General features: G+C 41.4%; 1 protein-coding gene across 1 annotated transcript in view; it reads left to right on the forward strand.

Moving 5' to 3' along the window:
* LOC113405291 (receptor-type tyrosine-protein phosphatase delta) overlaps nucleotides 1-17,975 on the forward strand; it is a 173,087-nt gene that overhangs the window by 29,268 nt on the left and 125,844 nt on the right. The window contains exons 8-10 of the mRNA XM_029914316.1: nucleotides 6,773-7,360; nucleotides 7,799-7,896; nucleotides 8,848-9,107. Of these exons, the coding sequence (XP_029770176.1) occupies nucleotides 6,773-7,360; nucleotides 7,799-7,896; nucleotides 8,848-9,107 (946 nt within the window). The remainder of the gene's footprint in view (nucleotides 1-6,772; nucleotides 7,361-7,798; nucleotides 7,897-8,847; nucleotides 9,108-17,975) is intronic.

Genomic DNA, 17,975 nt, shown 5'->3' on the forward strand with positions numbered 1-17,975 from the left:
GAGTTCCCATAGTAAAGGAGAAAGGCAGTCTTATTTTCCTTACAAATGTTCATTTTTTTGGTTTTAGAACATGGCCATAAAAACATTCCATACCTATCATGATAAATCATAACAGCCCTCTAACCCTTTTATAAACTATCATAACGATAATCTATGGATTATGTAACTGTGGAAAGTCAAACAGTATATATGTTATAACTACCCAGGCTGAGCTTTTCAAAGCAGTCTAGTGGGTTTAGAAACACATCTTCAATAATTTCAGCAGCAGATATAGCCATATCTCCTAGACTATTTAGGAAAATCTCAACTATAGTGACTAGATCAGGGGCGGGCAAACTTTTTGGCCTGAGGGCTGCATCGGGTTTTGGAAATGGTATGGAGGGCTGGGTAGGGGAGGGGGCATGGCCCGGTTCTCACCCCCTGACAGCCCACCCCCGGGACCTCTGCCTCATCCACCCCCCCTGCTCCCTGTCCCCTGACTGCCCCCAGAACCACCGTCCCTGACTGCCCCCCGCCGCCCCGTCCAACCCCCCCTCCTTTCTGACTGCCCCCCCCGGGTCCCTGCCCCATCCAACCACACCTTTCCCCTGTCCCCTGACTGCCCCCAGAACCCCTGCCCCTGACTGCCCCCCGCCGTCCTATCCAAACCCCCCCTCCTTCCTAACTGTCCCCCAGGAACCCTGCCCCCATTCAACCCCCCTGTTCCTCGCCCTCTGACCGCCCCGCCCCCTATCCACACGCGAACTCCCCTGCCCTTACCGCGCTGCCTGGAGCACTGGTGGCTGGCGGCACTACAGCCACACACTGCACAGCACAGAGCACCAGGTCAGGCCGGGCTCTGCGGCTGCGCTGCCCCAGGAACTCGCAGCCCCGCTGTCCAGAGCATTGTGCCGGCAGCGGGGCGAGCTGAGGCTGCGGGGGAGGGAGAACAGCGGGGGAGGGGCCGGGGGCTAGCCTCCCGGGGCAGGAGCTCAGGTGCCGGGCACGAGGGTCCTGCGGGCCGGATGTGGCCCGTGCGCTGTAGTTTGCCCACCTCTGGACTAGATTGATCATGTAGTTGCATTCCAGCTTCTACAGTACCTTCCATTCATTACTCGTGACTAATATACACTAGATATATTTTATCCAGCTCCACCTCTCCAATGAACTCTAGTAGTTCAGACAATATGCAGTCCTCAGCTGGGCCTCTTTTGGTTCTGGTGTAGGTAAAAGCAAAACTTGACCCAAAACATTTTCCAAAACTCAGTTCCCAGCTCTAATAAACACAGTAATTTCAATGATATTTTGATTAATCAAATTCATTCCAGTCTCTAACTATAATTGTACGATATGGAATGATAGAAGCAAAACTTCCAGCTTCAGCTGGTGGTATCTATATTGATCATGGAAGGGCACTATCAGCTTGGACTGTCCCAAAATTTTCTGTCCCTCTCCTTTAAAAACAAAACAAAACAAAAAACAACTCTCCAGTCACTGGAAAAAAATCTATATACTCTCCAAAACAAAGGCTGTAATGAAACTCCTCTGCTGCTTGACCTCTAAGAACAAACCCAGAGGCCTGTATTGGCTTACATCACTGGCATTGTCCCTTTACTCTACTTGATGCCATGGCAATCTGGTATATGTCCACACCTACCAGCCCACAATCTTCTGCACAAACAGGAACTCAGAATTTTGCTGCTCCATATATTTTTTCTCTAAATTAATACCTATTCAGACAATATGTTAGACCTGGCTATGGTTTATTATCTGTAGTAAGGAGGATTCTCATACAGGCATTTAGAAAAGGGAATGATAAGCATACTACAGAATGCACAGACAGATTTCAGACCCTGCCTTTTCACAAGAATAGAGTAGGCAGATGGAGGAATGATGCACTTGTACTTTCCCAAACTCACATACCAAAGCAAAGCTAATAATTCTAATTTAGGGCTTGTCAACTTCTGACAGCTTTCATTTAATGGGGAACTTCTACAAAGGAACTGTCTAAAAATACTACAAAACAAATTAAGGGCCTGACTCGCTACTCTCATTTAGACTTGTTTTAAAAGAGGTATCTCCATTAAAGTCAGTTGAGTTACATCACTGTAAAACTAGTGTTCCTGGAAGGAAAATTGGACTCTAAATGTTTCCCAGTGAAAACTCACCATATGTGAAAATCTACTTTAAGGCAGGTATGAACCAGTTGGTGATAATTAACTGTTTTACTATGTCTAGTTAGTATTTAAAAACCATAGTTTATACTTGTATGTAGGGAAGGCTTGCCAACTTTATATCACAAGTGTGAGCCTCCAGTAACCTCAGTTGATAGTGTGGTAATGGTATTTGGCTAAGGTCTCCATTCCAGAATATACTTCCCATAGCGTATTCAGTTTCCTGTTTTATATCCATTTTTAGTATCGGTAATCATATTTCTATAAAGTCTTTATACAAACAAGTTACTGTCACAAGTCAAAGAATTTAAATATTTCTTCGTGATTAAAATAATACCCTTGCCGATAGCTAGAAAAAAAAAAAGTGTCTTCAGCTTTATTGGTACCTATGATAGCCATATAAATTGTTTTTACAGCTATGTATTTTACAGTTTATCATGAATTGCAAAAGTGCAGTGCAGCTGAACTTTACTAATGCACACTTCACTAACTGCATACCTCATTATTTGCATACAAAAGCTGTCAATCTTTCTTCACTTCTCTGGAAAGATTTGACAACAGCTTGCTCTAGTGAGGTCTCATATTACTAAGATTTCATTCGTTGTATCGAACATGATGCGGTACTTCTATTGATGTACTACAAAATAGTGCCATATATAGCTAAGACAAAACTACATATATCAAATAAACGAAGTACACTCAGAGTCATTATACTCACGATAGATAGATAGATAGATAGATATAGTTTTCTGTGGTTGTTCACAATCTAAAATATTTAGTAATAGTTTCAGTGCAGCTTGTTTATGCCAGTGATGAATTTAGCCCCCAATGTTTAAAATGAATTACAATACAGCAACAAAAAAGTGTTACTATTTTATCAAGGGACTGACATACAGGAGAGAACTTAGGGCGACCAGACAGCAAGTGTGAAAAATCGGGACGGGATGGGGGGGGTAAGAGGAGCCCATATTAAAAAAAGCCCCAAATATCAGGACTGTCCCTATAAAATCGGGACATCTGGTCACCCTAAGAGAACTGGAAGTCCTTTCCAGTCAAATTTCACTTGCCATATTCACAGTCACTCTCCTGTCAGGCCCCTTGTTCTTTAGTTTCCTTTCTGTTTTTGCTTTGTCCTCCTCACTGCTCCCTCTTTTACTTCATTGTGTAACTCAGTCTTTCTGCAGTTCTTTCTCAATGTCCGAATTCACACTCATTCTGCAAATCACTGTCCTTGCCATTTCCCTCTAACAGGAACCTTTTAGTTGGTCTTTGGCTTGCTCCAAATGCAGTGGTAAGCATTCTGTTCTTACCCATAATCCTGTGATTCCCCAACTCACGTGGGGCTCAGTGCTGCAAGCGTCATTTGTTTCACCGCCACCATCAATGCCACTCCTGAGTCTTAAGAGTACGGCTAAGGTGCTTCACTCCCCACCGCGAGGGAGTATGAGGGATATAATTCAGACAGAGCAGGTTGTATGGGAGCCTATCAGAGGTGAGACACTACAGGAGTAACCACAACAGTGTAAAAGCAGAGTGAGTAGTTGCCAGCACCATAAGTACAAGCCAGGGGATCAGAGTGACACACAATTCTGCTTAGTACTTACATGTTGTGAAAATTAAAATACACCTTATCAGTTGTATATATCAGACTATTATATCTTTTACCTCGTGGTTTTGGTGACATACTAAATATGGCACCTTTACTCTGAACAGGCCTGATTCTCCCCTCACTTACATCAGTGTAAATCACTGATGTCATCGAAATACTTTTATTAGTCAGGTATATTACCAGCCAAAAGCCTTGATAAAATTTGAGCCTTATTATCAGACACTATATAAGGTGAATGGCGAGTTTGAGACAGCGCTGTTGCTTCTCGGGGACCCTGTGTTGCAGTAGGTGCAGCATCTCATCACGCCAGCACAAGTCCATAATTGTTTAGATTCATTCTTAAAGCAGAACAAAATGCTTGGCTGTGTTGAAACATACAGTTTGGACTAAGTTTTTTCTGTGCCCAGTTATGCTTTCTCAATTGAAACTAGAGCTTTAAAAGTGCCCCTGCCTTTGAAAAGGTTTGCTCCTAAGAGGTGTTAATTTACAAGATGTCGTACAGCTCATGTGCTGTACGGCAGCTGACACTGTACCTGGGTAAGTTGCTAAAGGCACCTTCCAGAAGCTTCTGTTGTCAGTGTTCTGCTCTTAGGCTGTGCTCAGCCAAAGAAAGCTTGTTCTGATCTTGTAATGGTTGTGAGGTAACTTGGTGTTTGTGACATCCTGCTGGATGGCTATGGAGATGCAATTCATTAGAAATTCAGAGAATGTCCCCTTCATAGGTACATGAATTTTATTTAGACCTTACTGAACTCAAATATTATTGGGTGAAGTCCTCTTTGGATGCAATCACTATTGTTCAATATAATCACTGGGAAACTGTAGTTCCCAAAAGACCTGACAAAATTCTGCATTTTCACCATTGGGGCTATAATAAATATAAGTCATGACAGTTAGACTCTTTTAGGAACATTTTGCCTTAAAGATTTCTAGTAAAAAGAAACTAGAAAAAAGTTTTCATTTTTATTTAAATCATTGAATTATTAACTGAAGAGGAGATCCTAGAGTACGTGGTATCATATGAAGATATGATGGGTATGTGTTGCTCTTGCCATTAGACAACATAGATGCATTTTTAATTGTTTTAATTCTTTTTTTAGTGGTTAGGCAAACGTTGCTGGCTTTTCTATTCTGCTCGAGAACTAGCTGTAATTTTTACTTCTTTTATATAGGCACCACCAATCAAACTTAAAAGAAACAGTCTTAAATGTGAGGGCTGCCACAAGAGTAAAAACAATGTATGGCATAAATAATTTAGTGACAGCTTCCCGCAACCTGTCATCTAAAAATCCGAACGAGTTATTATTCTATTTTTGTGGGCTCTTCTCCTCTTGCTTATGCTCCATTGGCTTCAATAATAGTTATAATACAATGAAAAATATGGCCTACGAGAGCATCCACAGTCTTTTCTCTGCTCCATAACTGACTCGTATCCGTCAGTGGGGAAAGGTCAGAACTCAGAGAGATACATTTTATACTACAGAAAAACATAGAAAGTGTTTGGGATCCTATTTGGACAAGAATTAGGCTTTAAAAATGAAGCCTCTGTAGTAAATGGCTATAAAAATAAACCAAAATTCATATGATATTGTAGACATTGGCCAGGACTTACGAAAGGAGTAATGAAAAAAGAGCTTATCATTTGCAGAATTTTCACCAAGAAATGGTGTTCTTGTTCTGGAATTATCATCAATAGTTCTAATTATGACTAACTGATTTTCTGGAGTTCTGGGGAAAAGATAAAATGTACAGTTCAAAAGATTAAAGAAGAGATTGTCTTTTTTGCTGTGAAAATTTGATCAGTAAACACAAGTTATCCTTTACATTTATCCAGTCCATAACATGGAGTGTCAGACTTGCATCATTGCAAGCTAATAATCCCACATCATTGTCCAATAACATTGTCATCTTTATCCATTGTACCCATTTCCATAATCTTTACATCTTTTAAATGCAGTTTTGAGTGCTTTTACCCACCCCATTTTCTCCTTATCTGCTCCCTAGCTGTCAGCCTCATCTTTTTCTTGTGCATCTGCTGACTTTCCTATTGTGAGCTGTTTACGTGTACATTTCAGACGTAATAAACTGCTTAAGAGAGGCAAGCTTTGCAACTGGTCAGTGTAATCTACATGGAGTTCAAACACATGTGAATGAAGGTCTGATAAGCAGGACCCAGGAGGAAGAATAGTGCAGTGGCTAGGATGCCAGCCTCTGATTTGGGCAGCTCATGATTAAATACCTTCTTCACCATAGACTTCCTGTGTGATCTTGGACAAGTCACTTGGTTTGTCCGTATCTCAGTTCCCCGTCTGTAAAATGAGGATAATAGTACTTCCCAGTCTCACAGGGACATTGATAGGATAAATACAAAAAAGATTGCAAGGTACTCAGACACACTATAGTGACAGATGCCATATAAGTACCTAAGGTAGGTAGATAGGATTCCTAATGGTGGTGTGCTAAGATTGCTAAGAAGAAGGTCCAGCTGACTTACCTTCTATTGTAGGTGTAGTCCCCTCCGCCCCACAAAAAAAAAAAAAAATGGTAGTAGATATGTTAGGCATCGTGAGAAACCTGTAATTTCTCCATTTTTTTTTTTACTTACAGAAATGGAAATGTTTTCCCCTGGATTAAATTAATGAATGCTTATGACAACACTCCTTTTCACAAGCGAGTACTTGTAAGCAAAGATGGGTAGTAGCTGTTTGGAAGTTTTACCTCACTTGTGTTCATACGTTCTGTGTCCCTGAATGTTCATACTTTTCTCTGTATTTGGAAAATGGGTGGGGGGAACAACAAATAATGGCTAGCTTAGTTATCCAAGTCTATTATACTGTGTGACTGAATAGTGCAGAAGAAAGAGTTATTTCTGAACTTTTATAAGATAGTTATTTGAGGAACAAAGAGTGAGGGAAAAGCAAATACAGCTGTATTCCTATTTAAAAAGCCTCAAGAATTAAATGCACATTTCCGTTTATATTTATCATCATTAAATAACATTGTGCTACAGTTCCAGGAAAACCTCGGCTTGTGATTAGCCACACACAGATGAACACGGCTCTTATTCAGTGGCACCCTCCTGTCGATACCTTTGGCCCCCTGCAGGGTTACCGCCTGAAGTTTGGCCGCAAAGACTTGGATATGTTTACAACGCTGGAGTTCTTGGAGAAAGAAGACCACTTCACAGCCACAGACATTCACAAAGGAGCTTCTTATCTCTTCAGGCTTTCAGCTAGAAATAAAGTGGGCTATGGGGAGGAGATGGTGAAAGAGATTTCTATTCCAGAAGAGGTACCCAATGGATTCCCTCAGAACCTCCATTCAGAAAGTTCCACCTCTACGTCGGTCCAATTAACTTGGCAGCCACCAGTCTTAGCAGAGCGAAATGGCATTATCACCAAATACACCCTGCTGTACAGAGATATCAATGTTGCACACCACCCAATTGAGCTCCCCATTGTTCCCGCCGATACCACTATGACACTTTCTGGCTTAAAACCAGATACTACATATGATGTAAAAGTACGTGCCCACACGAGCAAAGGGCCCGGTCCATATAGTCCAAGTGTCCAGTTCAGGACACTGCCCGTGGATCAAGGTAGGATTTGTCTGCTTATGGCGTTGTCCTTTAAAGGAATGTCGGTCTTTGGATATCAGTGTTTTTGAAGCTGTAAATAAACTGACCCGCCCATTCATGTAAATAGGTTCGACCAACACAAAAGGTAAAGTATGTAAATCTTAATATGTTTTGGATACCTTAGAATCCAGTTACCCCATGTCAAGCAAGTCTGGCTAACATCTGCACAGTATTTTCAGGTAAGGAAAAATCTAACATACTGAGATGGTATTAGATGAATGAACTTCGTAAGAATGAGGTATTAAAATGATTGTCTTAAGCAAGTCAGAGATTTGCATTTCTATTCTTTTTATCCTTAATGGAAAGCTAATAGCCCCAGCTTATTGGTAGTGGCGGAAAAGCTATAGTAGCTAAGGTTCAAGATGTAGTTTAAATACATTATTTTTCCTTTTCCAGCAGTGTTTGCAAAAAATTTTCATGTAAAAGCAGTAATGAAGACGTCAGTATTACTGTCTTGGGAGATTCCAGAGAATTACAATTCTGCCATGCCTTTCAAAGTAAGTTGTTTTCTAATTTGTAAGACATCAAGGATAAAATTGGAGGATATAGTTCAGCTGCTTAAGCAATTTACTGAGCAGGTGGATTTTTTTTGGTTCTGCTATATTTAAAAGTGTATGCTAATCAGCAATATTGACCCAAGCAGTTAAAATCAGTCCTTCGGCAATGTGAACTTTCCACCTTAGCATTAGTGCAGTGGCAGCATTCAAAACTTTGACTGATATTAGATATTACACATGCTGTGAACTCTTTGTTTGTTTATAATGCAGTGCAACAGGTCTTTCTAAACAGAGGAATTAAAAATATTAATTTTCTTTTAATGCTTCTGCTCTGTATTGTATGTAACAGAATGTGATCTTCTTTAGTCCTTTGACCTGTTCTTTAAAAAAAGAAACCTATCTGGTTTCTAACTCTTGCATTCCAATTATTTATAATACAGTCAGACAGATTTGTGTAAGTTGCAGCCTTGCCTACAATTTCTTCTGCACCATTTAAGCACTTATTGCTCACCACTGGGAAAGGTCAGCAAAGAGCAGTATGTTATGAACTTTTGTGAATATGAAAACTGGTTCAAAAAACAAGGAACCTTTAAGGATGGGTAGATCTACAGTAAACGCAAGTCTGCTGAACAGCCTTGATGTAAACAGCATGTTAAACACTCAGCTCATTTGTATCAGCATCATAAGAATTTTAAACATGTTAACAAATACATCTCTATTACCATGTACATTGTAGTAGAGGACACTTTATTTTAAATAATTATTTTTGCTGGAAAAAGAGAATTAGATTGACATGCCGTTGTCAATAACATTTTTGACTATAAAATGCTGCCGATTACCATTTTAAATTTATGGCTGGGTTCATTTATGTTTTCAGTGTATCAATACCAATCATTTAACAACTTTTTTTCTCCCAATGACTAAAAGGCCTTGAATTTTTGTATCTATTAGATCCTTTATGATGATGGGAAAATGGTGGTTGAGGTGGATGGTCGAGCCACTCAGAAACTTATCACTAACTTGAAGCCGGAGACATCGTATTCCTTTGTTCTGACGAATAGGGGAAACAGTGCTGGAGGTCTTCAGCATAGGGTTACAGCAAAGACTGCACCAGATGTACTGCGCACCAAGCCAGTCTTCATTGGGAAGACCAACTTAGATGGGATGATAACTGTGGAACTTCCTGAAGTACCTGCAAATGAGAATATAAAGTGAGTAAAGGTTCTCCAGTTGATGAGAATGGCAAGTTTCCTATATCCCAAAATTAACTCTTGTTAATCCCCAAAAGGTATAAAATGGAATATTTCAGTGAATTTTTCATCTATTATGTTTATTATTTATTTGTATTACCATAGTGCCCAGGAGCCCTAGTCTTGGATCATTCAGATAGGTGATATACAAACACAGAATACAATCTAATAGTTTTAGGCTCTCCTGGAATCTGATTGGCATAAGATAGACATTCACACATGGTTAACAAAAACATCATCGGTAGAAATTATGGGAATGCGAGTCTGTAATTGAATCCCCTGTTATGGATCTAACAATTCAGCACCATTATGGTCTCAAGTCAGCAGTTTAAACCATCATTTCCTTTTGATACCATGACACAACCTAGAAAAGGGATTTTGTAGAGCTGGTCATAAAAGATAAATTTTTCCTTTTGGAAATTTTTGACAAAGACAAAAAAACCACCCTCTTTTCATTGAAAACCCCCCCCAAAAAAAAAGTTTTCAGACAGAAAGTTTTCAGCCAAGAGCTTCCTGGTTTGTTTGTTTTTTTTGACAAAAAGCTGAAATTTTCTGTAGAAATTTTCTAGTCAAAAATCCAATTTGCCATCAAAAAATAGTTTTATCAACCACCCTCAGGATTTTGTTTTCTACAGTATTAAAGTGCAATTTGACTCTGATTATGTAAAAATGGCATTTTCGGTTATGCGTTTATTGTCTCATAGTATTTTCTAGATCAAAGGTGCTCACTTTCAGTTTAGAAGTAAAATGATGTGTTTTTATTTCACGGTCATCCCTGCAAACTGTAACTGTTCTTATCATGAATCATTACAAGTAATAAAGACGTTGCAGGCCAGCTTATGCCTTCAGTTACATTTGTGCCACCCAGGGCCGGCTCTAACTATTTTGCCGCCCCAAGCAACAAAAAAAAGCGCCGCCCCCCCCCCCCCCCCCCCCCCCCGCTCCCGCCCCCCCGCTGAGCCCCCCGCCGCCGAACCCCCCCCCCCCCCCGCGCACGGAGTGCCGCGCTGCCGAACATCCCCCCCCGCGCGGAGCGCTGCCGAACCCCTCCCCGCGGAGCACCACACCGCCGAACACCCCCCGCCGAACCCCCTCACCGCGCCGCGCTGCCCCCCGCCACCCCAAGATTGGCCGCCCCTTACCAGGTGTCGCCCCAAGCACGAGCTTGGTTGGCTGGTGCCTGGAGCCGGCCCTGGTGCCACCAATTCCCACTGAAGCAACTTGCAATATCAAGCCTCAGTCACTGCCTGGACTAGAGGAGGCTTAAAGGGCTATTGCAGGTACAATACTTTGAATGAACTAATTATATAGGCAAGAATGAAGTTAAAACCAGTAACATCCAGGTAAGAACATAAGAATGGCCATATTGGGTCAGACCAATGCTCCATCTAGCCCAGTATTCTTCAGAGCCAGTTTCTTCAGAGGGAATGAACAGAACAGGGCTATTATCAGGTGATCCATCCCCTGTTGTACAATCCCAGCTTCTGGCAGTCAGGTGCAAGTAAGGAAATAGGGAAGTGTTTGCTGGCAGTTTTGGAGAAGAGTTTACCAGATTTATCAGAGGCTGCTTCAATGTTTGGAGAAATGGTCCTGTGAAGACTTAAACAACAGAGATAGTACTAAAGAACTGACAGCACAGTGCCAGCAGGGATTAGAAAGATAGCCAGGAAAACATGAAGCATGGTATAATCAATAAGTGTTATTGCTCTGGTTCCAGTGATTCTTGTTGTTCTATAAGGTTCCCATGTGTGATGTGAAGGAAATGGGGAGGAAAATGAGCAAGTCATTAAATATTGTTGGGGATGCAACCTGCCTTCTCTCTGGTAGGTTTTTACTGTATGCTTTGTACACTGCTGTTCCCCTTTTTTATCACTGGCATTCAAGGCAGGTGAGATCAGAAAAAGAATGACGTTGAAACTTTAAAAGGGTGAAAAAGTGAAAAATGTAGCCATTTTCATTATACTGAGGAAAAAATGGTCAGTACAAATGTAGCTGAGGAAGACTGAAGATGGAACGAGTCAAAAAGATTTATGATGTAAGGCAATTATAGGGAGAAAAGAGCTAGGGATATTTAGTAAAACAGTAGCAACAGATGACAGCAACCGAGAAAGAGACAATAACTTTCCCCACAAGTAATTAAAAAAGTGGAAGACTATTGGTAGGAGTTAGGGTCTAACCTTATCATTAATGGTAGGAGTAATGGTCTCAAGTTGCAGTGGGGGAGGTTTAGGTTGGATATTAGGAAAAACTTTTTCACCAGAAGGGTGGTGAAGCACTGGAATGGGTTACCTAGGGAGGTGGTGGAATCTCCTTCCTTAGTGGTTTTTAAGGTCAGGCTTGACAAAGCCCTGGCTGGGATGATTTAGTTGGGGATTGGTCCTGCTTTGAGCTGGGGGTTGGACTAGATGACCTCCTGATGTCCCTTCCAACCCTGATATTCTATTATTCTAAACATGTAGCTCCCCTTGGATTGCATAGGTATTTGCTGGGAGAATAAGCCCCTGTTGGTGTGTTCACCACACAGAAGGCGGCAAGGACATGTAGTATGGGTTTTAACCAGGCTGCAACTTCATTAGCCAAATTGCAGCCAACTTTTCCGTCAGGGGACAGCACAGTGCAGTCACTTGCAGCCCATTGATTCTTTGCCAGTTTTGGGGGGGTCCCACCACAGAGGGAGCCAATCATCACACTAGGAGGTAGCCTGGACGGCTTCTCTTGCTCCCACTTCTGAGGGTTGAGGCGAGAAGGGATCTCCACCCCCAGAGAGCACCGCCATCAAGCACATCAGCAGGGCGGTGCCCCGGCATAGTGTCCCGGCCCCTGGTTCACATTTGCTCCCACAGGGTAAGACCCGATGCCCCCATCTCATAAGGAGACATCCTTGGGATGCCCACTATGTTACTACTTTGGATTTGGAGCCTATATCAGCAAGTTCCTGCACTGGGCAAATGCCAAAAGTTGTGCCAACTAAATGACTCTCACTTAAGTTCAAACTGTGACCTCCAGGAGGGCGAGAATCCCAGCCCTCTGCTTGCTCAAAACCCAACCCCTAGGTTTTGCTGCGAGGAAGGTGAAAAACCCAAACAACCTTGGTCAGTCTGTGGTATGGGGAAAAAAGCAGGTACTAGCCTGGCCCTCAGCCACAAAGTGCTTACTAGCTTAGCCCTCAGCAACCTAGATAAGGGAGGAAGGAGGGGCTGATGGCTGGTAACTAGCAAACAAGAAGTGGCCCTCAGCACAGGGCTCCTATCATGGCTCCAAATCTTGTGCCAAATCCCACAAGATGTCCAACCTACCCTGGATGTACTGAGGAGGCTGGATGTCTTGTGGAACCCAGTCTCGTCTGTTCTTTTTGGCACTCTCCCATTGCGGAAGCCACAAAAACGCACCCTCACTAGGCTTGGGGACCTCCGTGAGAGAGAAAAGTATGTTCATTGGGAAACAAAGCTGCATACAATAAAATGGTTTAAAGCTTAAAAGCAGTCCCTATCTGTTAAATATAACTTGAATTCTTAGAGTTTAAGGAGATAATAATAGCTGTAGTGTCTGCGAGGGAAGAACCATCTTGTACAGTAATCACCATTAAACTTTTTACAGTTATCATTTGTATGTGATTAACATTGCGCTACCATGATACTGTCTATCCTAATATGGTAGGATTACTAAATATAGAGAATCCTGCATTAATGTTAATTAGGCAAAAGGCAAAACTGATAAGAGTTTAATGGCTTTACTGTAGTGCATTTTTAATTAACACTAATGGGACATGGGGGCAATTGCTTAGACACACCATAATTTGTTAAAGATGTTGGGGGACATAACTTTCATTCTTCAGTGTCTAATAATGGGAATGAGTAGATATTGTAATAGAGCTGTGCAAAAATATTCATATCCAGAGCTAAATGGGTGTCTTTTCACCAGTTCTGCTTCAGGTAAGGTATTTCTGGCATTTTGCCAAAATTTGTGTACTTACTAAAAACAGTATTTCTGAATGAAAGTTGCTGTGCCTGCTTATGAATCCCTCCCAAGTAAAGGCGGGAAATTATGCAAGGCCTAAGTCCCAAAGAAAATAAACAGTTATGGAATCTCTTGAAGTGTTTTGCATCTTCTGTTGACCCACTTAGTCTGTTTTGTATGTTACCGGAGCCCTGGTTACGCAGTGAATGTTCTAACAACACCACAATTGACATGGCATTGCTCCCCCCAATAACTGTCAGTGCTGCATAGATATTCCTTATAGATCTAGTCAGTGTCATTCTGCAACCAACCTTGTGTGTACTTCTGTACTCCACTTTAACATTGCTTGTGTGTGTTAAAAGTGTGTGTGCAGCAGTGTGATTGGCTAATCAAGGTTGTGTGTGGCAGTCTGACACTTGGAAAGCATGACAGAGAGTGTTAGACAAGATACACTCACCTTGCATTATATGCTTTGATAGAAATTCATAAATGTGAAGGGAAATGAGTGGTTATGATTTAGTGGGGGCATTCCAATAGTCAATGCATATGATCAATTTAATCCATGATAGCCCAAGTAACCTGTTCACATACTCAGCCAGAACACATTAGTGTGCAAAGTTGTACTCTCAGCTGATTTTCTCTTAATTTTGAGGAAACCACTTTTTTAACAACTGTAATTACTGACCACATGAAATTAGGAGTCGTCTTAAGGTTGTGGCTGGGCAGGTTGAAGGAATCTACAGCTATTGTTGAGGCAAATATTTGGACTAAACACAAAATGTGTATTTAAAAATAAAACAGATAATGAAATTTTATGTGTAACTTAAAACTATACAGTTAGATCTGTGCAAAATAACAAAATTAAGAAGAGGTTTGTAGCCATCTAATGGCTTACAATAGAAAAAAGGGATAAACACTGTAATCTGAACTGACTACCTGCATGTATTGATTTAAGAAGTTGATTTTATTCCATTAGGTGAATAGCGGTAGCCTATGATAAGAGGGAAATCATAGCTAAGAAACCACACTTCTCCAACTTTTCTTAAAATGCAAATAGGGCTGAAGAGGGATGATGGACCTAAGATCTTCCTAAGAAATGGGGGGAGCTATTAGGTTGTATGGAAGGGCATATGAGGAGTGCTATTCTTTTTCCCTGTACTATATTTCAAACAGTGTGCTAAACTTCCTTCTCACTGCATTGAAGGTAGAGCTGGCCTTTCAGGCCTGCAAAGCCAGAGGCAAATCTCAGCTTTTATTTTTATTAAAGTAAGATTTTAGCCCTTTTCCTTGCAAAGACAGCACTGAACATGTGAATCAGTTGCTAGGGCTGAACTAAAAATTTCAGGGCCTTTCTCTACAGCTGCACGAAGCTGGACTTTGGGAACTATGAAATCTGGTTTGAATTTTAGAGAGATTCCAGAACAATTTATGGTTACCTAGGCTATTGTTGGAGGTGTTGGGGTGTTGCAAGCTGCATCCCAGTGGATTAAGCACAGCTAGGGTGACCAGATCAGAGGAAGAAAATATCGGGACACTGGGGAGGGGGGCAAAAAAAAATGCCGAGTGACGCCGGCGGAGCAAAAAAAATAAATAAAAAAGCCGAGTGCTGCCTGCTACCAGCAGAGCAAAAAAAAACCGCCGGTGGGGACAAACAGCTAAAAATTGGGACGGTCCCAATTTTATTGGGACGTCTGGTCACCCTAAGCACAGTACTGTGAACAAGGGAATCCTATATTTCAGTCCCAGCTCTGTCCCTGACTCCCCCATATGACCTTGTTCAAATCACTTAGGCCAAAATTTTCAGATGTAAGTACATCTGACTAAAAGTGGCCTGGTTTTCAAAGGAGCTGAGCACTCATCCTATTGAAGGCAATAGGGGTGGAGGGCACTCTCCAGTCACTTATTCAGGTGCCTAATTTTGGGCACCTAAGTGTGACAGCTTTGGCCTTATCTTTTCTGCCTCTGTTTCCCCAATTATAATTTTGGGATAATAATATTGTAACCCCCCTTTCTTCCCTGGGTTACTCAGGAGTAGGCAACACTCACCTGTGTGCCTGGCCGCCTGATGTTGTTGACATTAAGGGAGATCCAGGGTGATGTTGAATAAGTGGGAATCTTCTATCCACCCCTCTGCTGCAGTCCCTTTACTCCTAAAGGAATTTAAAATTGGTGGTGCCTCCACCTGGCTGGCCCCTGTACATACTCAATGGCGTGCCTTGGGAACCTCCAGGAATTAACTTCAGATAGTAATAATAATAATAACCTGTGGCATGGGTCTAACTCAAATACCAATTATAAATAATATACATCCAATATACTTAAATTAGAGCTGACACTCATTTACTTAAAAACTTAAAGAAACAGGATATAACAGACTAAGATTAAATGTCATTACTAATTTAAATCCACAGGAGCAATTGAATAAAATCAATTAACAAATATACTATACAGTAATAAATGAAACATGTAACTGGCATTTACACTGCCACCATTCACCCCACCCCAGAGTGTACACTCCTCTGGATTTCGGAGTCCTAGGCACTTACTTGTGTGGGCGCGCTGGAAGATCTGCAGCTGGAGACAGCACTATGTTGGTTCTGTGTATCAGTCCAGACAAGACAAAAAAACTACACAACCCCTCTGAAATTCGAGTTGGCTCCACCAAATGTCAGTAGCTCTGGGTCCTGGTTCGGTAGGAAGATCACTCTGCCTCTCCTCAGACTCAGTCTCTCTACTGTGCCCCTTCCCTTGCAAGTACTTTCCAAACAAGAGGGGGGATTACTCACAGCTCCTTCACTGCAGGCCCACCTCAGTCAGCTCTAGGCACAGCAACAGTCTCTGCTCTGACTCCAGTGAAGCCACCAACAGCCTTGAAGCTCCCTGCTCAACCAAAGCCCTTGTAGGCTCTCAGCAGCAGCTCCTGGTATGGACAGAGTTCCACAGCAGCTATCTCACTCCTCTTCCCAAAATGAAGTCCACCACCTGCTCTCCCTGCACGAGGAAGTCTCCCACCACCTTTCCTCAAGGCATCATGGGAGTTGTAGTTTCTAAGGCTAGATTGCAGCACACAGGCTTTTCCCCTGGAACACGCCCAATAAAGTTCGGAGGCCCCTCTAGTAAAGGGTGCCTACATACTTTTCTACATCAAAAGGGTATTGTGATGATTAATCAGTTAGCATTTGCAAAGTTGTGTCATTGCCAGAGTAAAGCCAAATGCACACACAACCCTCCAACAGATATGGAGCCTAGTACCTCCAAGACCCCGGTTTCTTTGCAGAATCACACCTTACTTTTTTTTTTTTCAAAGTTGATACCTTTGCTTACAAGTAAGTGTGGTGACCCAAAGAACAATCCCTTTTATCATATAGAATGAATGAGTTAAATTTGGCAGTTCCCCAAAAAGTCATCTGACTAAGCCTCCCTCAAAATCTTCTGACTGGCACTGTTCTTAATGGTGTGGTGATGGTGACCAGGAGTTTATCATGTTTGGTAGGGCAAAAAATGGTTTCACAGAATTATCCAATACACAAGGTGATCCAGACTAAAGGTGTCTGAAATGTTTGACTTGCTGCTTGATCTGTCTTTTACTTTAATGTAAAAATTACTTTGTTTAAGCCTCAATTTCTTGCTTCCCATTTGAATGAATTATTATTTCTGAGAGATTAGTCAGTTCTACTAAGGCTGCACAGGGATTTATTACGACTCGTACTTCAGTATTTATATAACTCCTGTTTCAGCAAAGCAGGCACAGCTAGCAGAATAGAAAATGGGATCATCCATCCTTTTTTGAAGGATCAAATAAGATGATACATTTTTAAGAGAACACGTGAAGACCATTTGGTCTGTGAAATGACAATCCCTTCTTACGTATTTATTTCTGAAAATCTTATTTGCAGCATTTTTAATAACTTCCAGTGTCTTATATAGCCTCCTCAGTCTTACCTTAATATGATCTCTTTTATAGTTCTTTCTATGAAGACATGTACTATAATGGTAGCTTTGATCTTGTTGTATTCCATGTATCCTGGTTTTTATGTTGGGTCACTGATAAAACAACAAAGAAATCATGTGAAATAAATAAATACAAAAGCTTGGAGATACATATCCAGCATTAAGGCCCAGATTTTGCAAGGATTATACTCAAGTTGAGCAGTATCTTCCTCTCCCAGTAGTTCCACTGAAATCAATTTAATCAATGGGACTATTTGGGGAGTACAGTACTGCTGACTGGGTGAAATTATGGTCCTATTGAAGTCAATGGAAGTTTTGCTGATGAGTTCAATAGAACCAGGATTTCACTCAATATAAGTAAAGCTGTCAGAATCTGAGCCTATAGCATTTGCTAGAAAAAGAGTTGTTTCCCCGTTTTATTGATCTGCTTAAGAGATAAGATATTTAGTCAGCCCCTTCTCATCATTATAGACTCATGCTACATCAGGGGTTCTCAAACTGGGGGTCGGGACCCCTCAGGGGGTCACAAGGTTATTACATGGGGGGTCGTGTGCTGTCAACCTCCACCCCAAACCCTGCTTTGCATCCAGCATTTATAATGGTGTTAAATATATTTAAAAGTGTTTTTAATTATAAGGGGGGTCACACTCAGAGGCTTGCTATGTGAAAGGGGTCACCAGTACTGAAGTTTGAGAACCACTGTGCTACATGTTTTGTTTTACAAATCTAGGATAGAATTATTATGGGCTGGGATTGGTAAATAGCATTCACGGGTCTGTGGTACATAAAGAACTGAGTACCAACACTTCCTCTTGGCATCAATTATAGTTGTGGATGCTCTTTGAAAATTAGGCCCTTGATATTTTTTTAAAAAAGGAAATTTTAACACATTTAAGCATTTTGTATGATAATAAAAAAAGT

This window comes from Terrapene carolina, unplaced genomic scaffold (assembly GCF_002925995.2).
Source record: "Terrapene carolina triunguis isolate 2854851 unplaced genomic scaffold, T_m_triunguis-2.0 Scaffold35022, whole genome shotgun sequence".
NCBI lineage: Eukaryota > Metazoa > Chordata > Testudines > Emydidae > Terrapene > Terrapene triunguis.